Source organism: Chroicocephalus ridibundus, chromosome 2 (assembly GCF_963924245.1).
Source record: "Chroicocephalus ridibundus chromosome 2, bChrRid1.1, whole genome shotgun sequence".
NCBI classification, from domain to species: domain Eukaryota; kingdom Metazoa; phylum Chordata; class Aves; order Charadriiformes; family Laridae; genus Chroicocephalus; species Chroicocephalus ridibundus.
The window spans coordinates 52,718,491-52,744,471 of NC_086285.1; the positions used below are offsets into that span (position 1 = coordinate 52,718,491).

The following is a 25,981-nucleotide window of genomic DNA, read 5'->3' on the forward strand; positions in this document are numbered from 1 at the left end:
CATTTGAAAGGTTAGTTGTTGGCCTTGAGAGGTGATTCACTGGAGGCGAAGCTGTACTGCTAGTGACTGATGGGTGGCACGGGTACTACACTGAGTGTGGGCGAGAACAGTGGTTTGAGGGCTTTCCTCACCTGTTTGCCCAAATACGCGTATTTTTGATAGCTGGCATTCTGCGGTTTCCATATTTTCATAAACTGAAACCTATTCTCTTTAATATTCGTAATGAGTTTATGGTCAGAACTAGCAGGACTCCACAGAATTCAGTCTACTGAGTTGTTGAACATTTGCTGGGATACATTTACTCTATGAGAAACAGTGCCTTCTATAATATCCCATGCATAGAAGGAGAGGTATAATAGACAATAGGTGCCTCAGGACAGTCCAGTCCTACTTGCATGGAGCTACTGTACAGCCTTGCGAGTTCTCTTTCCTCATGAGCGTGTTCCACTTTATCATTTCCTTTTCTAAACTACAAGTGTGGAAGTATCTTGCGTGTAAATGTTCTACATGGTGGTCAGCACATGTAGCAACATGTCATTGCGTAAATAACAAGATGATAGTTGGGAGGGTTCTCTCGTTCTCATGTCTTCAGTCTTGATGGCAGAAACAGGATTGCGGAGTGGCGGGGTGGGAAGAGAGATTGCGCACCCATCTTCCTGGGAAGCTTACGGAATAGACTTTGAGCTGTTAGGTACAATACATGGCTGAAAATGTCAAGGAGTGAGTTACTTGGTGGCAGCGCAGAGTGGCATTCTTTTTAAGATTCCGTCCGCTCCAGAAACAGTCTTGGAAAGCTCAAATGAGGAAGAAATGGTGAGATTATAGGCAGTAGGTTTGATATCTGAAGAGTAAAAATGACATTGCAAAAGTAATAATGGAAAAAAGAAGAAAAAAACAACCAACTAGAGTACATATGACAAGGGTAGATGCAGGAATAGCATATTTTAATGTGGCACATTGGATGTCATACCTAGATTAGGGAATACAAATATGTATGCACCTTTTTTGTTTCTGGGCATTTGAAGCATTTGACAAATCGTGGCTGGGAACTGGCAAGAGCCTTTGTTGTTTTGTTGTCTTGTTAGTTGTCAGGGAAGGAAGTCAGCATTCATTCAAGCTCTGTCTAAACAGAGCGCCACAGTTCAAGCACATCATTATGCCATCAAGCTCAGGACCTACTTTCTTCCATACGCAATTTCAAATGTCCTCTGACAGTCATGTTGTTAACATTCTCTGACTTGGCTCACACCACCACTTAATGCATTTGCAGACGGGTAGAGAAAAATTGCAGCTATCTCAATTTTGGATTTTGAACTTCATTTTACAATCCTCCAAAACTCCAGCAACTAGCTAACCGGAGAAAATATACCTTGCCACTTTTGTGGCAAAGACTAGGGAGAAGAATGTTGCCGGGCAGGCTTGGAGCAGACATAAGAAGCATGTGTGAGCCTGCATTACTCTATCACAGCACCTTACATCCATGCAGATTGATCCAAGTGTTGGCAAAGAAGGATTTGCGTGGGAAGAAGGGCTGCCTAAGGCAGCATCTGTATCTTGAATGTGTTCCCACAGTAAGACCACGCTTTCAGCATGAATGCACTCCCACCTATGGCTAAGACTTAAAAGTGTCGAGGTTGGGCCCTGTGTGTTATATGTGTACGTGTCTAGGTATGCATTAATTCCTTTCTGATGGTCATTTCTGTAATTTGCACTGTAGGCAAATATCTTTGTCTGGACATATTTCCTACATTCAGAATAAAAATTAATGAGTTTCAGTAGCTAACAGTACAGCCTGGCATTAATTGTCTTTTTTTTTTTTTTCAAAAACTCTGCCCAATAATCACTTTTAAGATTATTTCAGGTTAGTTATACTATTACACATATGGTAAGGAAAGTGGTATAAATAAGGCCTGTTGCAGTTATGTAGCCACAAAATGATGCTCCTTTTCTCATAGAAGATGAACTCTGTTCTTCTTGCAGGCAGGTATGACTAGGGAGGAGGGAATTCTTCGGAAAATGCATCGTGTACAACTTAGGACGTGAAGCCAGCTGTAAGATACAATAGCTGTTGTCTTGACCTTGTCTAATGGAGGATATATGAGTCCGTATGTAGATGTATATGGATGAGAGATATATCTTAAATGGAGAAAGAGGGAATTTCGGTGAGGAGCATTAGACCTCTTCCCCAGTCCTTTTGCAAGAATGTGAAGTTTGTTCTATTTTGTTATAATTTCCCCACTTTTCATGCATTTTTACCAGTTTGCTTCTGTTGAATACAGTTCTGAAGGCCCATTTATAGATTGTTATGGGTTATTTCTAAAATCAAAGGAATGGAGATATAAAGACTGACAAATTAGTCACCCTGAGAGATGGATTACCTGCCTCTCAGTGTCCACCAATCTTAGCCAGATGCTAGTCCGAGATGGTTTGGAGATCTGTAACTTACCGAGATCAGTGCATATGTAACTCTGCAGAATACAGTGACTTTTGCTGGGCAGGGTTTCATGGGCAGGGTTTCAGACTAGTTGATCTAATGGTCCCATCTGCACAGAAAGGCTCTGAATCTTGCACGTCAAATTACTAAGATTGAAGAAAGTGAAATAAGGTTATTGCAACTGCTATAATACATTAAAAAAAAAAAAGAAAATTAAGTAAAAAAAGGTTTAGTAGGCATTGCACTCTGTTTTTCTCAAGCTAGAGAGCAAAATTTGTCCTGTAATAGAGATGGACAATTGTCCTTTGGCCACAGCACTCTGCAATATTGGCCATAGCTGGACAATAATAGTAGCTGCAAAAGGAGATACTCACCTCATTCATCTGTCGGGAACAATCTCAGTTCAGACGAGGACAAGAAAAAAAGAACTCTTATGACAAGCTATATTTGATGCGGCATTCCTGTTCAAGGCAGAAAGATAAAACATAGTTCTGAGGCCTATTCCCCAGAGTTTTCCCTCAGCGTGGTTGCTTATAATGGAACAAAACCTCTACGAAGTAGATCACGTCTAACTTTTAGCTTATCCAGATATAAGCTGGCCAAAACTTTGTTGGAATAAATTAACGCCATTAATTGTGCTCAATGGAGCTTAGCTTATTTGCCCCAAAAGAGAGTTTTGCCAGATGTATTACAGCAGTTGCAGCAGAAAACATTAGCAATTAGGGCAATCCTGCTCTAAAATAGGCTTTAAGATTGCACCATCTTACCTAGTGAATATCTGTGCTGTGGGTACTTGTTTACTAATGTGATTTTCCTTTACTTTTTACTTCTGTTTCTGTGCTTATGGGTGAGAAGACTGCACAATTCTGGATTGTACATCAAGTGTATAATTGCTAGTGAGCATCAGATTTTGGAGTTTCTGGCTCAGTACAAGCCTGCTCTGCTCAGGACAGATTTCAGAGCATTAAAGCAAGGAATCAACCAGAGCTAAGTGCCCCCGCCAATGCCTTCCGATATGCCTGTTAATATGACCTTTAGGATGATAAATGTACAGGCTTCCGAGCTCCCTGTCACATTTACAAAGCCACATTCCCAAGTTCCAGATCAGCTCCTATTTGACTAGAACTATTTCGCTATTGCAGATATTTCTAGTGACCGCGATAAAATAAGCACGTCTACCAAACACCTGAGATGATAAATACCGTCATCACTGGGCAAAAATCCATGTGTGCTACTGGTTATAGAAAGTGTAACAGAACCTTTCACGGTGGTGGTTTGCTTTTCCTGTTTTACCAAACTGCTGGGAACTACCAAAAATAATACAACATGATGTGCCTGAAATAGCATCGTTTATTTCACTGCTCTGACACATTTGAGGTTGCACAGAAAGAGCCGTGCATTCGTTTCCTTCCTGAGGAACTCTAACAGCTTCATCACAGTAAAAATGGCTATAAAATCCTTTTTGAATTAGAGTGTTCTGGACATGTCTGAAAAATACCTCATTTTTATTTAAATGATAGTTGTGTGAAAGATAATAGCAAATTAGTAATTCTTTTTTTATAAGAAAAAAGGCAAAAACAGAGGCACAGCAAACTGACAGATGAACGTTGTAAGAGCCCACAGGATGGGTTCTATATTGACAGAAACAAGCATCTCTATAGAAAGATGTTAATAAATATTAACTAACAGCCCATCATTGGCTGTTGTGAATCCTGATCAGTCTCATCTTCCTCACCCCAAAGAGTAAACAAGCAGCAAAAACCTTTCCTTCCTGACCTCTGTGTGTACTGTGATCCTCTCTGCCCAGACTTAGGTTCTTTCTGTTCTTGGGAGGATTGAGAAGGATACTTAATTTTGCTAATAATTTCTTAACGCCCAGTGAAGAGCAAAAGACTGTTTCTCTTTTAACAACATAAAATTACTTAGCTTTCAACTAGAAGTCTAGCAGAATTCATAACCAATCTCACTGTGATAGTTTTGTGTAGCAGCACCTCGCCGGGAGTATTCTGCAACCAAATTAGTCAGTTGTGTGCTCCCCAGATCTCTTGCCAAATGGGTATCCCAAGGAGTATGGGGAAAAATCTTTTAATTAGCTCTTCCCTGAGTAGGTCTTCCTTGATTAGTCTTATCTGAACACCACATTTTAGAGAGAAAAAATCTATTTAGAAAGGGGCAAGCGCATACGATAAAATTCATAACTGTCCTTTGCATCCAAGTGGGAGTTCAATTCAGAAGAGGCCAGTATGAACCTGGATGATGCAGTAGCAGCCAGAAGGCATTGATGGGAATCTTGATATTGATGAGGTTAATTTGCTATGTACTGTAGGACAAAAAATCATGCTGACCTAGCTAAGGCCGTACTTATACGTATGTGTATTTTTGTGGCAGGGGACGGCAGTGGGAGGAGAGCTGAGGAAGAAGCAAGAATAAGTAAAACAAGATTGATTTATCGGCTCTGAACTGTTCATCTGTATTCCATTCTTCACTGTGCTGCAGAGGAGGAGAGTGGCTCTGGCACCGTGGTTGGGGAACAGAGCCGGAGAAGGGGAGGAAGGTGATATCTATCACAGGCACCAAAAGTGTTTAATTTTCCAGAGGCTCTGATTAAACAAATGTTACTGCTGCCTGGCAGCCCATGCAGACGTTTGTTGGGACAGAATTAATCAGGAGGTAATTTGTCTGTGGCAATGAGCAGGGTGGCTGGGCACCACAGTCTTGATGGAGACTTTTTTTCCTGAGTTTCCTGGGAGCAACCATGTTTCCCAGACTTCCTTCTGTGCCCAAGGTAATGCCACCAGCTTTCTTAAGGATCTTTGCTATTGAAGGGCCCAGGTAGGGTAAATGACGGTCGCAAATAATGATGTATGACTATTATGAAGTTGATTATGGAGCCTTGGTAATTACGAGGGAGGAGGTCAAAAGGAGCGACCTGTGGGACTGATCTAAGGGCTGCTCTTGTGCAGAACTAAGTGGTGCTTGAAAGGGGTTAGGCTCTGCCCCATGCGTGAGTGGGGAGACGATTTCCCGGCTGATGCTACCTCTCAAACGGGAGCTGAAGGGACCAAGAGAGAAATACTTTGCACTTAAAAATAGTGCATGGTGTCCGGGCATGAGCAAGGTAGGAACTGGGTAACCAGCATAGACGTACCAGTACTACGTGTTGACACGGCTGTCTGTGTTTCACCTGTTTGCTTAGTTGAGGTTTACCTGTACTTTTAATCACATTTAAGCTGTAATTGTCCCCTTTAGTGACCTTTTCAGTTCACCCTTTTGCAACTACAAGAGCCTCAGTCACAACACAGCAGAGTGCAGGTTGCCCCAGCGGTTGCGGGAAGCTCCAGCACAGATGAGGATGGAAGCTGCTCTTCCATGTGGGATTTTTTTGAACTTCCTAAGCACACGGAAAAGTAGTCGTGTGAAATGATCACTGTATCCTGCCAGGTAGAAAACCGTCTATATTTATTGGCTTGTGTTTTCATTATATACAGTGGCTGAATGGGCCCCGTTAGCAGTGGTGCAGCTTTAGGTGGGCAAGCAGATCAGCACCTAAGTTAAGTGAACTCACTTTGCCCTTTTCCTTTCACCTCTTCTTTTCTTACGTGTTCTACATGATTCTACTTTCTACTGTTTGTGTGTTGTGGGTATAAAAGATAAGTGATAGTACAGCAAATAAGTCATCTGTATGAGCTTGCAATGGCACCGCTGTCCAGGAGGGATGAAGGCAGTTTAATTATGCAGGCCACTCATGGGAGCGATTATAAAATCTTAATACCACTCTGTGAAGGGCACGAGTATTATAAAAATCTTATTTCTGCAGTGAATGAGGAAGTTTAAAAATACATTCCTGCAACTAAAAGGCAGTCTGCCTGATTAACCTTTAGTCCAAATGTCCAGGGCTCATGGGGAAAGAAAGATTAATTCTAACTGATGTAAAACAGCTACAAGAATGACTTAACATTCCTAGTGGTGAAACTGTTGTCATTTTAACACCTTTTAACTCTGCGTGACTTGAGGTAAGCACTGGCAGGCCTTAAAAGGTAGGAATCTCACTCTTGTAGTGTCCCTGACCTCCTTGTTTCCAGGCCTGTGGAGCTATGAGATGAGAGGGGACCTTAAAGCTCTGATATTCTCTTGTCCAGGAAACCCGTTACTAGACCAAGACTGAATCTTTGCCTCTCTCTGGATGGACTTACGCTCAATGACCAATTTTATTTGTGTGGGGGTCGCAATGAAAGAAAATATTATTGTTTATTGTTTCAGTAAAAATACTGGGAGTATTGCTTAATCAGTTGTCTTTATAAAATAAAACAGGAGTTACTTGCTGCGGTACCTGTGGAATTGGGATGGATGGATGAAGCCACAGAGATTTATGAGTAGGGGATAAATGATATCATAGAATCATAGAATGTATTGGGTTGGAAGGGACCTTTAAAGGTCATCCAGTCCAACTCCCCTGCAATAAGCAGGGACATCTTTAACTAGATCAGGTTGCTCAGAGCCTCATCGAGCCTGGCCTTGAATGTCTCCAGGGATGGGGCCTCCACCACCTCTCTGGGCAACGTGTTCCAGTGTCTCACCACCCTCATTGTAAAGAACTTCATCCTAATGTCTAATCTAACCCTACCCTGCTCTAGTTTAAAACCATTGCCCCTCGTCCTATCGGTACATGCCCTTGTAAACAGCCCCTCCCCAGCTTTCCTGTAGGCCCCCTTTAAGTACTGGAAGGTCGCTATAAGGTCTCCCCAGAGCCCTCTCTTCTGAGGCTGGACAACCCCAACTCTCTCAGCCTGTCTTCAAAGCCAATTATTCTTTTGTGCCTCTCACATAGCTACCATCTTGGCTTCTGTAGGGCACAGCAGAGAGAAATGTGCTTGCATAGAACAGATTTCCCTCTCAGCTGTACTTGGACACATTTGCATTGTACTCAGAAGTCTAAAGTAAGAAGTGGTCTCAGCTGGCCAAATCTTCGAGCGTCTCAGGAGCGGAAAAGCTTTCCCCCCTTCTTCCTTTTGATAAGATGGAAACTGGAAATGCAACATCTGCTCCTTCCAGTGATTGAATTTAGTAAGTCTGAAAGACATGTCTTTAGATATGCAGGTTTATCACCTCTTTGAAATGGAAAGCTGCCTGTCCTGTCTAGTATTCTGTTTTCTGTCCAGTGGAGCCTAAAACTTGTTTTACTTCACCAAGGAAGCGTAAAACGAAGGGGAAAAATCTGCAGCACGATCTGCTGAGCTCTTTTGGTATTTTATAGTCCTTGGAGACGAAATATTCTCTGTATACCAAAGAGAACCTCCTTTTGGGACAGGGGTTTCCCGGCAGGGCATCAGAGGTGTTAGTGCTGCGGCCACATTCATTCTGTACAACCAGTATGTGTGCCAAGTGTTGGCTCTTGCACTTGAAAACAGGCTTCCTGATAGTTTAGGAGGAACAATTTACACATCTCTGTCACACCTACTTATGCTACAGTCATTCAGAATAGTAACTTGCCTTTTCTGATGTTAAAGAAGGAGAAAATGTCAGGAAGGAGAATTACATGTTATTATACGTGTGCCATGTTTCAAGTGTGGCTCTTGCTCGAGAGTGATCAAAGCATTTCTGGAAAAGCACAGTGCCAGAGGAGGGCACAGCAAGTAAAAAGGCCCCAACAAACACAGGTAGCTTTAGATAATGGGTGACATTAGGCTGGCCTGTGTAAGGGAGGGCTGCTTGTGGGAGCCCATATTTAAAAGGCTCTTCTTTGGCCCACTGGCAGAGGTTGACCCACAGTGCCACAATACTTTGCTGCCATGCAAGAAGTGCTTGCTGCCTGTGAGCATTCAGGTGCTTTGCTGTTCCTTGGAGCCAGAGCCTCTGTTGCAATGGGGAACGTGCAGCAATCCCTTTGCTCCGGCTGACATCCATCCCTTTCACCCCTCAAGCCTTCAGCATCCTTCTGAACAGCAGAAAGTCCTTCTCCCACTTTTTCCAGCTAGAGAAAGGTGGAGTATTTATTAAGCGGTTGAAATAAAAATGGTAGTCTGGGAAGAATGAGGTTGATAGAGGTGCTGGAAGTGCTTACTGTAATACCTGAAATGCTTGGAGTGGGAGGAGGAGGATGGGGCTGCAGGAGAAGCAGGGAGTAGAGGCAGTTTAATGGAGCAGGCTGACAGTTGAAGCAGAAGGAGGTTGACCCTCCGTTTTATCTCTGATTAAGGGCGAGTGGTTGTTAGGTGCCCCCTTAGAAGTGCTGGCAGTCACGGTGCTGGGAAGAAATGTATGGAGGGCGCCTGGCTCTTGCCCATTTGGATGTAAATGATCCGGGGGCTGATGGGATGTAGGGGGATGCTACAGCTGCGGCACCCCGATCCTTGCAGGCTCGCTTTGCACTGGCGCTGGAAAGGATATGCTTCCTGAAGAAGCACCGTGCCCTAATAATAATAATAATAATAATAATAATAATAATAATATTTCTCGTCAATAAAAACACACTTGTTTTATGTACTTGGAGCCTGAAATTAGTCTGACCCACTAATACCCTCCACCAGCAGGCTTCTTAAAATCAGACACAAAGAATGTAGAGGGAAGAGTATGGTGATTTACATTCTCTGTATTCTCCACCATAGGCACATCACAATAGGGCTCCTGTTCCCCCTCGTCGCCTTCCCTTCCCCGAGCAAAGCGAGGTTCCTCCCACCTGCCCACAGCCCTTCAGCGAGCGCGAGCACAACTCCCACACGAGTCTCCCTGCCAGAGTTTCAGCTGCTGGTGCTGCTTCCATGCGCAGGCTGCTCTGGTTGCTGGGCTGGGAGGGTTGATTTTTAAGCTGTCTGTTGAGATTTCCCCACCCCCTTCTCGCCTAGCTGCATTTAGCTATTGATTTGTGCTCCCTCCTCGGCATCTGGGTCCCAGTTTGGGATGTCAAAGTGATGCCTAAACACAGAGGGAAGCTGAAAGCAGAAAGAACTTATTGGTACGGTGAGAAGTTTGCATGATCGGTGGCCTCTGTCCCCAGTCCCAGGGGCCACAAACGCTTTGCTGCCATGTTGTCCTTTGGTGTCATTCCATACTTATCTAGTCTGAACCAACACCTGAGTGCCTCCAACTTCCTAAAGTCTATTTGGAGTGTAGGGCATCTTAACTTCACAGGTTTGTGTATCGTGGGTATCACCCACCACTCTGGAGATGTTTCCTACCATAGGAAGTCTCTTATCCATAGGTAGATTTTGCTACTCAGTTTCACCTCTTTTCACTATTTGCCACAATTAATAATAAATAAGATACACATGAAAGTGTTGTCATTGGCAGTTCTCTGCTGAATGGCGTATAAAACCCATTACAAACTTATTATTTGGATTGTTAATTTTTTTCCAGGCCATCCTATATCTGATGTTCTACTGTTAATTTGTTACTGATTCTTTAAGTAGCTCTAGTCTTCAAATGAGGAAATACTCCTGATGCCACCTTTTTACTGCTGATTTCTTGTTCATGATCTCCTTTATTTTAAGAAGTGGATCTGGAGGCACAAGCAGAGGAAAAGAAAAAGGATTAAAATGGCAAATTGACCAAAAAGGTGAAAATGACAAATAATATGTGGGCAGCAGTCTTCCAAAAATCCAAGAATAAATAAAGCTTCTGTTAAAGTGCTTTGAGGAGGAGGTTGATGATAATTTTTTATCCATTTTTTTCAAAGTGAGATCTCTGACTTCTTTAGATAAATGTTTTAAATGTCCTAAAATCTAGCCCATGTTAACAGAGGCGCCTCAAAATAGATTTTACTGGACTATTTTTGTGAACGGGAGATTGAGATAAGGAAAAAAATAATCCAAATAAATTGATAGTGCCTGTGGTAGATAAATTATTGCTGTAAAACTCCAGAGTCAAGCCTCTTGTATGCTAGACCTATACATACATGTAGAAAGGCTTATTTGCAATAGTCCCCGCTGATTGATGGGTTTTCGGCCACGGCCTGCTGTCTCCAAATATACTGACTTTTGAATGGAGCGGTTGCCAGGTTCTTATGTAGAGACTGGTGTTCAGTGGGACTTCTCAGATGTTTCTGCCTAGACATAAATACTTCTTTTCAGTCCTTTGATCTGTCTCTCTCTCCTCAAGTTTTATCCTTTGTGACCCTCCACCAATTCTCCTTGTTGCAGTGCAGGCCTGAATCTGTATCAAGAGCTATGCTGGGTATATTTGCTATGAACGCTCAATAAGAAAATGCTAATTTTGTGTTTATTGGGAAATATTTACCTGTCTTTGGGTTCTAGCTTGCTATCTGTGGAGATGTCTGTGTCCAATAGCAATTATGAGGACTAGGGTTTACATAGATGGCAACAAGCAATTGGCTGACCTCTGTACTTTCACCTCAAATATCTTTTCTTTTAAAAATGATGCTACTTAGCCTAGATTTCTATTGGAATAACTATAACTGCCATCCTGAGGAGCTCTATAAGGTAGCTTACCCCACACTGTTTCCTTCTGACAACTTTCAAAAATGGGAACAAAGCCAATGATAGTGTTTTGCACCTACGTAAGTCCTTTTACCTGATGAACTCAGCTGTGCATTATAAATGTTGGAAGGGACTTGTAGTCTTACCATGAGCTAAATACAATAAATACTGTTCTGCCCATCCTACAGCAGAGACAACATGACGCGAGGCAGGTGCGCGCTGCTTTCCCAAGGCCAAACATTGGTTTATATGGTGTAAGGGAGCTTTGTGAGGTGTTAGAACTAATTTCACTCCGATAATATTCCAACATGTAGCAAATACATGCCCCACTTATATGCTCATGCAGGATACAGTGATTTTAATCAGTACTGGACCAGGATAGCAGATTGTTATTGTTACCTGTGGAAAAAATAACGGTAATTACAGAATCACAGAATGGTAGGAGTTGGAAGGGACCTCTGGAGATCATCTAGTCCAACCCCCTGCCAGAGCAGGGTCACCTAGAGCAGGTTGCACAGGAGCGCATCCAGGCGGGTTTTGAATGTCTCCAGAGACGGAGACTCCACCACCTCTCTGGGCAGCCTGTTCCAGTGCTCTGCCACCCTCAAAGTAAAGAAGTTCCTCCTCATGTTTAGATGGAACTTCCTATGTTCAAGTTTGTGCCCGTTACCTCTTGTCCTGTCGCAGGACACCACTGAGAAGAGCCTGGCCCCCTATAAGTGTTGATAAGATCCCCCCTCAGCCGTCTTTTTTCCAGACTGAAGAGACCCAAATCCTTCAGCCTTTCTTCATAAGAGAGGTGTTCCAATAATTGGGTGAACTCTGCTCTCCATATGCTGTCTCTCCAGCAGCCATCACTTCTGTCTGCTTGGTAGGTAATGGCTGTGAGTTGCAACGCCAGCTCTGCTAAGGTCACATTTAGTTTGGCAAAGATCCATGACGTGCAAAAGAAGTTGGTAGTGCCTCTGTGCCAAAACTGAGGGTGTCAGAAGCCACAGATCAGTCAGCTTTGGGCTCATGTTGCTTTTCTGGATTTTTTAAAATTTATTTAAAGGATTTTTGTCTTACTGTAAATCACTGAAACCCACCAAACAAGACACAGCAGGATGTATCCTGACCTGTGATCCTCCCCGAGAAGAGATGGGCTTGAGGAAGCAGAAGCTTTAAGCAGATTAGAACTGAGTTCCCTGAAGACACGGGTGCTGATGGCGAGTGAAATAACGGGAGGTATTTCTCCTCAAACCAGCGGCCAGCAGCGGTGCCTCCCACCAGCCATCTCTCCTGCTTCCCTGGCTCACTCCTCCATGGAAACCATCCGTCCGGCGCTCGCTGCCCGTCGCCTCTGGGCCCCTGGGCACTTCGCCCGGTTCACAGCTGCCATGGGGAGCTGCTATTTTTCTCTCTCCTACTATAATAGCGTCCTTATGAAGTTCCCCCCAGCCTGTTTCTCCTCTGCAATAGAGAGCTACATGTTTCCGTGTGTGGCTTATGATGTGATATTTGGGTTCATTTAGTATGCTCCTGGGAGCGCGTCTGAGCTCTAGAAAGAAAAAAAAAAAAGGAAGGAGAAAAAAAAATAAATTAAGAAGGTTAGGGAAATCCTAGTCTGAAGCAGGAATTAGAAGAAGATAAAAACAAGAAGTTGTTTTGTATGGGAAAATTGGTTTTGCTGAACTGGTTGTGCAGCAGTGTGGGGTAGTGATAGTGCAGGCATCTGCCTTCTGCTGGGCAAACTTGGGGAGTGCTCAGAAACACGGAAATCTCAATTTTTCAGTGGAAAGCCAGCGATAAGGATAGTCTGTTTAGAGTCTGTTTAGAGGCAATGCCAGATATGGCTGACTGTTCTCAATGGTCTTTGGACTTGATGTGTTCTTGATGCAAGAGAGGGTATGGAGGTTTCCAAGAGTCTGGTGTTTAAATATTGGCTGTATCTCATTTTACAGAAAATACCTGCTCTGTACTGGTGCCAGGTTCATCCAGGCTTATGCACTTTATCCTAAAAATCAGGTAGAATTTTATTCCAGATGTGTTTTACACAGTCATTTCCAAGTTAGAGCGTTATCACCTTTCCCTCCCTGAATCTTTATTACCTTCCCCTGGCTTTACTGCCCCGATGATACCAGCCCCCTCCCACCTGCTGTGCCTTGCCTCTACCCAGTGTTTTCCCCTTGACTCTACCACATTGTCTCTGCAAGCACTTCATACACAGAAACACAGGTTGCGTCATTCCCACCAGTCTTTCCCTTAGAGGAATTTCCTTCCTCTTTCTGCCTGACTTCCAATAGGATAAAATAGTATAAGATTTTTACAGAAACTTCTGCTTTCGTTGCCTCACGTGCCCTTGCTATGGTCTAATTACACAGAAGATTCAAAAGGGGGAATAGCATCTTCATATCTTAGCCTCAGTTCTCGTTACCAACATGTGAAACAGGTGTCTGGACACACTATGTCTGTGTCCCTGGACCATGTTCACCCTAGCATGACATCTCCCATTTGGCTTCTTTCTGGACCTGAGCAAATTTACCCAAGTAAATCCTTCGTGTAATCATGTGTGAGGCAGTAGGGGAATTTCAGAATGAGTCTGATACTTTTTTTCTGTTGACTGCTGCAATCTGGAGCGCACACAGTTTGACTCTAACGTTTCAAACGAAAACAAATAGCTTGCATTTAATTCTAAATATATCTCCTGCCCCAAAACACAAAGTAAATAGTCATGGAGTTGTAGGGAAGGAGGAGTCTGCCTGCGTATTGGAGATGTAGATTAATGACAACATGGAAAGAAGTGCAGTGATTTATGAGAGTGTGGAAAGAAGTGCAGTGATTGCATTCAAGTTACTAGAGAAAGGGTTTTTCATCACCGGAAGATTGTAAGCATTTCTCCATCCATAACTCACTAGCTGGTTACTGGAAATAACACTATTTTAAGACACTATTTACCCTTCTAGGCAGGATCGATGTGTTTCTGGAGATATGTGTGTTTCTGTGTGTGTCATTGGTAGTTTCAAATCGATAGTGGGAAGTAAATTTGAAACCAAATACTGCAGTCTCGTCTTCATCCTTCTGTGAGAAAATTTCCATTTGATTTAATTGGTTTAATATGAGTAAAAGGAGCAGGGGAAGAATACAAAACCGAGAATGTGGTATTGACATAGTATTCACTGGAGGAAAAAGAGAGGGTTTTTTCAGGTGTTTTCTATACTCATAGTGAAGGGGATGGAGCAGTGGGACCAGTCTGCACAGGTCTGATGTCACTGATATGTCTCTAGTTAAGATTTCATATACCTGTAGATGGCTTGCCCTGTGCTTGTGGAAGCGTATCCTGTTCCCAAAGCAAAGGATTGGGTAGCCTAATTGGTTTGTTCTGTTCCTAATTTCTCTAGCTAGCAGATTGGTTTTGTAATCAAAGTGAGGTGATTGAATGCTTTTGTATTGTTGATGTTAGTGTTGGGTGTCAGATAAATTACTGCTATCTATTCTGGGGAGTAGTTTATTTTCCTGTACTGCATATAGATCCCAAAAAAGCTTCCCTTTGATCTGGGGGAGAAAAGATTGCTTATTTGCAGCAATCAAAAATATAGGTCTCTGAAGCCATAAACCATTCCACTGCAGTTTTTAGAATGAGATATGGAAAAACATGTCATCTGTGCTTTTTCTTCTTCTAAGAATAGTCTAGCTGATGCCTTATATGCTCAGTTATATGCCACAACTCCTGGGGAAAAATAATACGCATTCCTCTTATTTATATGACCAGCACAGTAACGATATAACTACCTGAGGCAAAGATCTCATTGGACTAGGCTGCAAAAATTCAGAATTTTCCAAAGGTATTATTCAGCAATTTTAGAACATTTGAAAATGGCAAGGAAAACATTTTTTCCTTTTTCTTGGACATAGACATTTTGTGTATGTTTGGCAGTTCCAAGCAGATCTTGGTATGTAATAGTCCTGACAGCGCTTATTACGACCTGTCAAGTCAGTAATTTGTGAGCTCCAAATTTACAGACTAATTTTTGTAGCTAGCATCTAACAAGTCACGCTGGATTTAATCTTTTCATTGCTTCGTGTATTTTTGTGAATCATTCAGTTAATTCATGCAACTATTTTTATTCTTGTGGCACTGACCGGAGTCTCTCATATCAATGCAGCTATCACTTGAAATGGTTATTAATATGAGATGTGCTAAAAAATTGCTGTGCTGTAGACATGTTTTTCAGCTCACTGCTTTCTTCAGTGACGTGAATGTGAAAACAAGGGTTTACCTAAAAATGATTGCAGTTTATTTGTTATAAATTATGATGCATAACAACATGTAAGTTCATTCAGAGGAATAGTACATCTGCCCAACTGCCTTTTTGCATGATTCCTAGATGTTCAGCCCAATAATTTACTGTAACTGGAAGGACGTGCAAATAATTGGATTGAACTAAATAGTCCAGCACCAGTGTACTGAACATTTGGCATCTTCATTCATCAGGAATACCTGAGTGCATAATCTAGTTCTCCGATTCGGAGAACTGAATCCAAAAACACGTTTTCAGTCTTTCTGGTAATTCTTGCTAGGTAGAAACTTCGAAAGTTGTGCCTTTTTAATAGAATGGAATGTGTCGTCCCCCCCAAAAAAAAACCAAAGGTAGCAGATAAAATGTGAGGTGGTACTTTAAGCACCCAAATAAGGAAATTTACTATTTGAGTTGTGGACCAACTTCTTTTGGACTTACTGGAGTCTTTTCTTAATAAGTCTATCAGAATTAAGGAAATAAGTAGGTGATAGAGCTGCAGAATTTGCTACTTAAAAGAAGTGGAGTTCATTATAGACACAGTAGATGGACTTTCTGTTGGGTTTAGGATAAGAAGGTTAGCAAAGAGGAGAGGCAAGAAGAAGAGAGGTAGAAAAGCCTGGTGCTTTGTGCTAGCTGGTGTGTTTGTGGTTCACCTGCATGATTAGGGATCTCCATTTCTCTTGGCATTAAAAAGAGAGGAACCTGGAGCACTGGCTCCCCTTCCGTTTAAAAGTGGAGCTGGAGAATCTCTGGAGTTGACTGAAGACAAGGAAGGGGACAATACAAGCAGGGACAGTGGCAGGCTTGGACCACATGCAATTCCATGTGGCCATTCATACCTCAGACAGGACAAACCTCAACACAGTAGCTTGCACTGGTAAAAGAGCCTGGAGATCTTCCCAGAATGCGCCTGGTCACACCTTTATTTTGTTTTTATCTCAACTAAAGGAGATAGGAAGATGTGAAGCTGTAATGCAGTGTTGTTCTTATGTTTTGATCCAATTATCAGGTGTACTGAGCAATGTTTCCAGCCCCTTCTGTTTCCCTTTTTTTAAAAATTTGGTCCCCTACTTTTCCTGTTTTTGTGCCCGTTCAAAAAGTTTTAATACCCAGAACTTGAGTTCTTTGATTTTTTTCTATGGGAAAAAATACCTATTAGAATATTGTCCTTGCTTTCCTTTTGTAGAACCGTCTGTTTTCCAGCATATTACAGTTAATTTTTATTTAGTGTATGCCATTTAATGTCATTGTGTATTTTAAAGGAAGCGGCACCCAAATGTATGTTCCTAATCATGGGTAACCCTTGTATTATTTTCCTTTAGAATTCACAAGCGTGTTATTTGACATGTTAATTATTACATTGGTATATGACTAAGGATACAAATACCTCCTCATTTTTTCCCCTCCCCTCACTTAACATTTTGGTTGGGAAGATCAGTACATTTTGTCTGTGAAAAGCCCTGGATTAAATGCCACCCACAAATGATTTTGTGCATGTTTTATTTTGCCAGAGGAGGTTGTCAGACATTGGGGGAAATAATGTAATATTGGCTGACCTAAGACTTCAATTAACTAACAAGGAAGTTTACAAAAACTGTCATATTAACTTTGCACATCATTTTACTGGGGCAGAAACGCTTTGTCACACAGCACTTATTTCTTGCTTTGCTTACCTCGAGGCACAAAGCACAAACAGGAAAGAAATGTATTCCTTATTTCTGACGAAAATAGTATTCTGCAAATATTAAAGGTGGGGAAGAGGTTTCCTGTCTATCAGTCATTCCTGTTTCAGCCCAATACAACCCAAATAAGTGGTATTTGACTTGTGTGTTTAGATTAGCGTTGTTTTGAGCCAGACCCCTTGGATTTCAGCGTAGCATCTGGTTTTAGCCCTGCAAGCAACCAGCGGACTGCTTTCATGTTGTCTTTTACCAAAATGGTTGACAACATTATGCACAGCTTTTACATGTTTTTTTATGATGATTCTAAATTCACTTGCATTTCAAGTATGTAAAGGACTGCTGTTAACTTCCCTTTCTATTACTATCAATTTTCCCCTCAGCTTCCTCAGGCCAGTCCTTAAGGAAGGTTTCCCTCCAGTCAGATGCTTCCTGAGCTGTAATTTTTTTAATAAATACATCGTTTCCCCCCATATTTTACCCTTTCTTTTCCTATTTCCTTTTAACTGATCTTCTACCAAAATCTCATTTCTTCTTTTCCTTCAGCCTTCGTTGTCTATTGAAATGCATGTCAGATCCACAGTCTTTTTTTTTCCCTTCAAACTTCTCCATCCTTTATTTTCTTGCAAGATGTCAGCCAGATGCCTACTTCCACATGCTGATACTCCCTACTGGAACCTCTCTACCTGCTCTGGTCACTTTTCTGTGTTTATAATGTCCTTCCTTCTAGCTGTCTTTTTTTCCTTTGTCTGCTCCAATCTGTTAACATTCATTGTCAAAATCGTCTTCTTGCCCATCCCTTTAGCCATATTACCCTTCAGCAAAATTTTTTGGTAGCTTTTTGCCTTTTTCTCAATCAAGTTCAAGCTGCTTTTTGCTCACAGCCAAAGCTTCTCCCACTGTTCCCGTCTTTAATTGAGCAAATAAATAGTAATGCTGAAGAAAAACTGGAGGCCCCCCTGGTATCCAGTGCTTCTCCATCAGGATCTGTGTATCCAAGGGAAAAATAATCAGTGCAACTAACCGAATCTCGGGAGCTACTTTGAAAAGTGCCAAGTCAAGCTGTGGCCACAGGCTCTTCCTGCAGAGGTGGACTATCCCAGGGAAGTAATATAACAGAGTGCGGCAATTAGTGGTCCATTTTCACTGAACACAATTTACAAAATACTCACATCCAATAGCAGCATGAGCCAGGAATCTTTTGCCAGGAACTGAACTGTTTTGCATCAGCTCCTTCAGATGCAGTTACTCCTCAGATTCCTTCCTTGATGTTTCTCAGCCTCCTTTTCACGCTTCGTTTCAGGTTGCTCATGGCTCCGGAGCTGTTTTTCCTCCCTTCTTACAAGAATGTGATGAATCCTCTATCCCCTCTGTCATAGTCTTAGATTAATGACAGTCTTAGCCCATCAGTTCCCAGGAACTGTTTGATTTCGGTCTCGTTTCCCACACCTGTGATTCATTAGTCAAGGGAACGTAAAACTCTGGAAAAATCAAGAACTGCTCTGAAATAGAAAACAATTTGGGGCCTCACTTCATCTTCAGCCTTTCCTTCTTTCACTTTTTTCACTTGATTTTCTGGATCTCAGGATCCGGTGCACTGTCAAGCTCCTTCGGGTTTTCTTCCCTCTTTTCCTCACTAGAGGGCAGGCAATTTATTTGGGTTCTGAGGCTCTGAACAAGTTTTCATATTGAAAAGACCTATTATTACATCATTAAGTTTTCAGACACCTGCTATAGACCTTTTAAACACCCCGTGTGGAACTGCTGTCACATCTCCTACCTCTCAGCTCCATCGTCACATCTGCTAGGTGTGCTCATTTATTCATGCTATTCCTTCCTCCATTCATTCATTCCTCCAAAATGATGGCCATCGCTGAACTGGGTAATGATATTGATGCTGACACCACCTGGAAACAGACTGCTCAGCTTGATCAACACCGTTGCATTGTTTCAAGTGTCTCCTCTGCAGAGTGAAAGATACCTTGGTTCATACCAGAAAAACTCAATCACAAGCAAAAGAGTTTAAAAAAAAAAAAAAAAAGAAAGAAAGAAAAAAAGGAAAGCCGAAACCCCAGCAACACAAACTTTTTTCACAATGGGTTTTAAATTCTGCAGAAAATGAAGAGATAAAGTGTATCAGAGCTTATACCTGCTAAATCCTCTGACAGCCGCTTTCTCATCCTGCTGCCTGAAAATGAATCAACTTAATTATTCCTGTGGCTATGTACATCCAGACAGCTTAGAGTTGCCTCTTTATCGCTGGCTACAGTAACTGTCCTTGTGTTCTGGAATAGTTAAGGAGATTGAAAACTGGGGTTTTTTTTGTAATTCCAGAGTACACAGGCTGTAATAGAAGAAATGTCTGGAATTCTGGAGTCTCTTATCAATGGCTAGATTGTGCCAGCGCTGAGTTTAGATTTGCTTGTGTAGTATGGCGTGTTTGGATTAATATTCTAAAGGGACGTGGAGTGAAGGCTTGATACAGGCTGTGGCCGAGAGACTGGTGTAGTGAATTCACAGACTGCAATATGTGGAAATAGGGGGGAAATGCAGCATTAAATTATCTTCCAAGGACCTTGAAGTCTCTCAGGATGACTCTTCAGAGTACTCTGAAAATATAACCATTGATCTAGTTAAGACAATTTATCCTTTGGAACAGTCTAAAAATTGTCTTGAATTACCTGGTGCACACGTTAAACATGTAAAGTTTTCATTAAAGGCATTGACAGGTTGCTTGTAAACTGAAGTCATTTCCTTTCCCTCCAGAATTAGATTTTCTTTATGGCCTCCTTTGTCAGTAAGCGCTGTTCATTAAGAATGATTTGGCCATTTCATTCTACAACCTTATTTTTGCCTGCTCTGTGGAGTTAACTGAAGGAAATCCCTGTGTGACTGAAATGATGAAGCTGGATCTCAATCACTAAATTAAGTTTTCTCCTTCATTTTTTACCCTGTGTAAGCCAAGCTGCTTCTTTTTATGAACATTTAGATTGGAAGGAAACTAGGTATGAATTCTTGACCGCCAGTTTGCAAAGAGGTGTCTTTCCTCCAGTTTTCTCTTTGTTGGCTTGTTGATTTTTGAGTGGTCACTTGGAAGAGCTGGCAAGTGCAGCCTTAAAACTTCTCCCATCTCAGATGCCTCAAGTCTGGTTGTAGAGGGGTGTCTCTGGATGCAGTGCAATCTGGTGGCTGCTCTTTTTATCATATGTTTCAACAAGATATGGGAATCATGCCTTGCGGTACTTGCTAATTTGGAGACAAATTAGGAAAGCACTGAACCGAGCACATCATTGTAACGTGGGCTGAGGATTTATACCTAAGTCTTGTCTGTGCAGAAGAAAGGTGGACTGTCAAGATTAATGTCGATCAGTCACTGTAACATACTGATACACACAACCCCCTGAGTTAGTCACTGAGCAAAAATCAGTGTAACGTACTCCCCAAGATATTAGATGTACAACTTAGCGGCTTCTGTGATAGACTCCGGATGTGTTCTTGCTGGCATGGAAAGGTCATTACATGTGAAAGGGCATGCTTATTCAAGGGAAACACTGATATTGTGGGGAAATTATGAGAATGGTTCATCTCCTGTCAGGTGCTCCACAGATGGCTTGTTGTGAACGTCCAGCCCTTCAGGCTTTTCTGGGAGAGGTTTCTGAGAAGACTGATGCTGTGAGTTCATAGAGGTAGTGTGTCTGGTGAGTGGAAGGCTCAGACTTCAATTTCCAGACGCTTGCAGGCAATGGTAGGTGTCTGAGATGGCAGCCTGTCTTCTCCAGTCAGTGCCAAGGACAAACTTTGCATTGGTATGGAGTAAGTAGAGTAGAGAGATTTGTGCTTTACGAAGTTGCAAACAAGCTGCTGAAATGCGGTCAGTGGGGAGGTTGCTGTAGAGTTCGACCCTGGTAAACTCCTCTTTCTGACATTGACAACTTCTCACTTTTTATTTTGTCCTCCCGTTGTAGAGCCCAAGTGTTCAGACCTCTGCTCCATCCTGAAAGGAGGAGACTTTATTTGTATAAGCAAAAGTTGTCATAGTAAGAGAGAGAAGGAAGAATAAAAGGGGCAGTAAATGTTGGAAAGGCAAAGTAGTCAGAATGTGATATGACAGAGATGAGGTCAAATAAGCTAAATGCAAAGCTAGACTAAAACAGCTAACGAAAAATACATAATTTAATGTTATGGTGATACTGACCGTAGAAATATAAGACACTTTAGATGGATACAAAATATGGAATAAGGGGAATAAGGTCCTCTGTGATTAAACGAAAAAAAGTATTCTTTTTTTTCCTACTGTCTTTCTTTTCATACCTTCAGTAAATTTACCTGTCTTAATTGTAATGCAGAACTCGGGATTCTCTTACCATACAAGAGGTTGTCAGATAAAAAGGACATGATTTAAAGCAAATGTGCCCTCTGAAACACTCATTTCTCAGTAAGAGTAGCAAAGTATAATGTAATTAAAACAACTGTCTACAGTGTTTACGTACAACCACATTGAGTAGAGAATACCTTTAATTTCATTGTAAGGTCAGACACATGGGGAGGAAGGGTTGATGCTGTCTCTCAGACACCAGTAATCAAGGGCTGGCAACTCAGCTTTGGAAATTGAACAGATTAGAAGTTCTTGGCAGTGATCCCCAAATGCTCAGGAGACTCAACGCAATCAGCAGCTTTGACATTTTGGCCAGCTACTTAAATAGTGTTGGCTATAAACGTTACAAGGCAAGTGATCACCCCCCTGCGTGCTGGGCCTGGGGTATACACTTCCTGCCTTCTGTCTCGGGAGTAAGGGGAGCCTCTAAACCAAGGAGCTCTTTGATGATACCCTGTGAATAACTCTCCAGATAATAGCAAAGACGAGGAATCTGCATGTTAACCATGACAGCGAGCATCAGAGAAGGGACACAAGGGTTTTTCAACAAGTCTACTTGAACTTGAACCTCCTTTGCATTGTTTAGCCAAGAATGGGCGCTGCTTCTTATGGATGGTGATTCAGACATCAGACTGAAAAGAAGATCGCATGCATGCAACTGCCTAAAATACAGTATTTATTTATTTGTTTGTCCATTTATTTTAGGGGAAAACCTACTTATTTAGGCAGTTTCCCCAGTGTGAGTGCCTGAATTTAGAAAACTAAATCTATGTGTAAGCAAAATACCAGATCTGTACAGATACTTGAAAGAATGCACGAAACTGGAATTTCATGCATGCATAAGCAATTGCAGGACTATATTTGCTTGCAAATCTGGTTTAGTGATGAAAAATCAAGGTGATATGGTAGTGATAGTTAATATAGCAGTGTATGGTTAGTTCAGCAGTTATACTACCCCTGTCTGTTTGAAATGGTGATAATTTGTTGCTTTCTAATAGACAGGGAATTTGATCCCATAAGCGGCGATGGGGCTTACGTGTTTGAATTAAGCTACCTGTTTTTTGCATGCTTCTTTTGCATGATACTGCAGAAATGGTGAGTACAGGCTGACTGTAAAACCACATATAATAACGTGGTCTGGCACAACTTCTCAGCAGGCCTGAGAAAGCAGAAGTGAAGCCAGTGGCTGAACATCACGTTCTCTGGGAGGGTGAAAAGTTAAGGCAAGTTCACCGGGGCTCGGACAGTGGTCTTAGGAGATACCAATAGCTGACTACGTTTTCAACAGGAAAGGTTTACAGTCTCTCCCCTCTTCTCCAATCCTGGCCCTACTATGGTGGTTAAAAATAATTAATCCTAATGAATAATATATAAATATATAAAATATAAATTAAAATTAATTAGCAGCAATTAGTAGTCATCGTCAGGAAGGCAGAAAGAGGAAGACAGAAGATATTTTTAAACATCCAACTTGTCACTGGGGTTGTCTGCTTCATTTTTTTCCCCACTCTTCCTTGAGAACGTGTCCTTCATTACATTTCCTAAGCCCATTTAGATATTAAACCAAGACCCAGTGAAATCAGTAGGAGTATGCCACTCGCCTTAGGGGCCAGTGGAGCGATCCATCAACATTCAGGACTTGTTTGGCCTTCAGGTTTGTCGTTTCCGAGGTGTGACAGCACATTTCTTACTTGGACTGGTGTGGTGAGTCTGGTGAGCGCACTCTGAATGCAGTCAAGGAGGCGTTAATCCCTCTAAGCAGTGGGATGGCAGTCAAGAGTTCTTCTTGCCAATGGGGAAGTAGCTGCTTCCCACTGACAGACCAGCTAAGTAACTCTTCAGAGGAATTTGGCTGCAAATGGACACCATCTGAGAACAAATACTTCTGTAAATTAACAGCACGCAGATGTAGAGTACAGAATTCAGCATTGCTTTTTATCATCAAATTAAGTTTTAGAAGACTTGCTCAAATACACAGCACTGTACCGATTAGATTTGTAGGAGTGGATGGAGCGGAGGTCAGCTTTGTCTGGGACAGGTTTGCAAGATGTACCAAGAGTAGGATGTTAATTGCAGGGATGTTTTCAAGGTAAGGCCACAGCCCAGTGAGCATGAGTAGGCTGACTCATCTGCGGGGTGAAAACGTGGCAAAGGCATTTGCCGTCCACCTGAGCCAACACCTTCGTGAGAAGCATTTTGCTTCTCTTGAAGTAAATCTCTGGGGTGGATGTAGTCCCTGTAGTAAGGAAGACAATTATCTTCAGTTCTTTAATTGCTTAGTTTCACCTGCTGGACACAGCTCAAATGAGTTACATCTCAGGAAGCAAAAATAGAAACCATAGTGCAGGCAATGAGTTAGAAGGCTGAGGCAACACATGTTAAGTGATGAAATATTTATGAGAAAAAAGAAGTTTTCGGAATGATTAGGGAACCTCTGAGGGGCTGAGCTTCTGTTTTAAGATACATGGTGAAGATGAAAGAATAAAGGAAAAATAACAATGCAGAAAAGCTTTTGCCCTCTGTTTGTATAGCTGTTCAATTCTGTCACACCCACTTTGATACCAGGGAGGTGTTACTGTTTCCTACTGTTTTTCAGTTGTTGGATTTGGGTGGGATGGGCCTTTCTAAGTCTGATAAATTGTTTTTTTCAGCCAACTTAAGCACAGCATCAGATAAATATTTCAAAGTGTGTGATTTGCACCAGCACCAAGGAAATGAGTCTAGGATTGCAGAGAGACAGACAGTAATCTGTGATATGTATTTATTTGAACGAGAGCCAAGCAATTTCCCTTAGTTAACTGTGTCTCAGCAGTTTAGTCCTGATAAAATAATTAATATGCAGATAGATGGCTGTTGCCCAGCCATCCTTCATTCTCATTTTTTGGTTTGCATTGTTTATGGCGTTGCTTCAAGAGCAATCCTGTAATATCCTTGGCAAATTGATCTCGCTCTCTCTCCCCAGACTACTGATCTCTTTTAGCAAGCTCTCTTTCCTTCACTGTGTGTGGCCATGATGTGTCTGCAGCGTAAGGCTCTCACAGAGTCACAGAGTGGTTGAGGTTGGAAGGGACCTCTGGAGGTCATCTGGTCTGACCTCACTGCTGAAGCAGGGCCACCTAAAGGCCGTTGGCCAGGACCACGTCCAGGTGGCTTTTGAATATCTCCAAGGATGGTGACTTCACAACCTCCCTGAGCAACCTGTGCCAGTGCTTGGTCATCCTCACAATAAAAAAGTGCTTCCTGATGTTCAGTGGGAACCTCCTGTCTTTCAGTGTGTGCCCATCGCCTCTGGGCGTAAGGAATACGGGAAGCAAGAGTCCACAGTTAGCGGCTTTGTGCTACTGCCTTCTGGTCAGGAGAGCAGCTCTAAGACCCAGCAGGAGAGCTGTAAGACCTGAAAAACTCTCTGCAGTCTCTCTTGTGGGCAGTTAGACTGATCCCTGCGGCTCGTGCACTTTGCCTGGGTTGAGCTGGGAGAAGTCAGGATGTGCATCTGCGCTCTAAGTCAGCTCCTTAGGACTTCACAGCTTTTTTTTTGCTATTACAAGTCCAGTGTTGTATGTGTTGTCCCCGACATGACGGGAGCATCATCTCAGCTCAGAACACAGAAGGGCCAGGCTACTGCTACCATGGGGGCACAAGCCATGGACAGAGAAGGACTTGAAATCCTGTAACCAGCAATTGTAATTTAGCTGTCTAGGGAGATAGCCAAGCAATTAGCGACACCCTCCCCGTCATCCCCCAAAACCAATAATTTTCTTGTTAGAGCATGGATGAGCTTTTGCTGTAAGCTGTGATGCCTTGTCAGAAGTTGGTTTATTTTCTGGTTATGCTACTGAGAAATTGTCTTGAGACCACACAGTACTAATCTTCTATACCTAGAAACCTTACTGTGAACCAGAATCAGATTTGAAACAAAAACGCAGAAAGTGTTAACATAGCTTTTCTTTTTCTTTCCTTGTCAACCGCAGGTAATGCAGGTAGTGAAAGAACAGATAATGAGAGCGCTCACTACCAAGCCTAGCTCTCTGGATCAGTTCAAGAGCAAGCTTCAGAACCTCAGTTACACAGAAATACTGAAAATACGCCAGTCTGAAAGAATGAACCAGGAAGATTTCCAGTCTCGTCCGATTCTGTAAGTACTATCTTCTCTCCCCGCTTGTTTTTGCATGGAAGGATTAACAAATGTGAATGACATTTTTGAGCTCTTCTGGGGGAACCCAAGGAGGAAAGCTGTCCAGGGAGACGTGCTCAAAAGCAGTAGTGCGGCATTTGCTTGAAGTGCATTATGTTTCCTTCTACTGGGAATCATAACTTTTTCTTTGAGTTCAGTTAAACTAGATTCAGCAAATCCCTACAGGGTCTCACGTGGCTTATTTCTATGAAACAATGCTGGACGTTTTCTAGCTTTGCATGATTGTGAGCCTGCTTTTGGTGCTGATAGAAGCTTTAAAAAAAAAAAACAGCAAACACCACAACTTTGTCCTCTGTCCAAGGGCCTGTAAAAATTCCAAATATCACTGCTCTGAGCAGCACAGGGAGAAGCCCAGAAGAAGAGGAGCCAATATACGCTGACTCCACAAAGGACCGATGTTGTGTGTGACTGTGTTTATGGCATTACCTTCTGGCAGTTAGCCAAGGGGATTCTCATTTCCTTGTTGTTTACTGCAAAGTATCAAATGCTAATATTGCCACCATAGCTCCTTCCCGTTTCTCAGAATACACTTTGTTCCGTTATGTGAAAAATGGAGGCTGCACTTGGCTCTGGACCAAGTCTGGGC

At 42.2% G+C, this 25,981-nt stretch overlaps 1 protein-coding gene across 4 annotated transcripts in view; it reads left to right on the top strand.

The window, feature by feature from the left end:
- ELMO1 (engulfment and cell motility 1) overlaps positions 1–25,981 on the top strand; it is a 311,581-nt gene that overhangs the window by 257,250 nt on the left and 28,350 nt on the right. For all 4 annotated transcript variants that reach the window (XM_063325494.1, XM_063325495.1, XM_063325496.1 and 1 more), the window contains one exon: positions 25,172–25,335. In XM_063325494.1, coding sequence (XP_063181564.1) covers positions 25,172–25,335 — 164 coding nt within the window. The remainder of the gene's footprint in view (positions 1–25,171; positions 25,336–25,981) is intronic.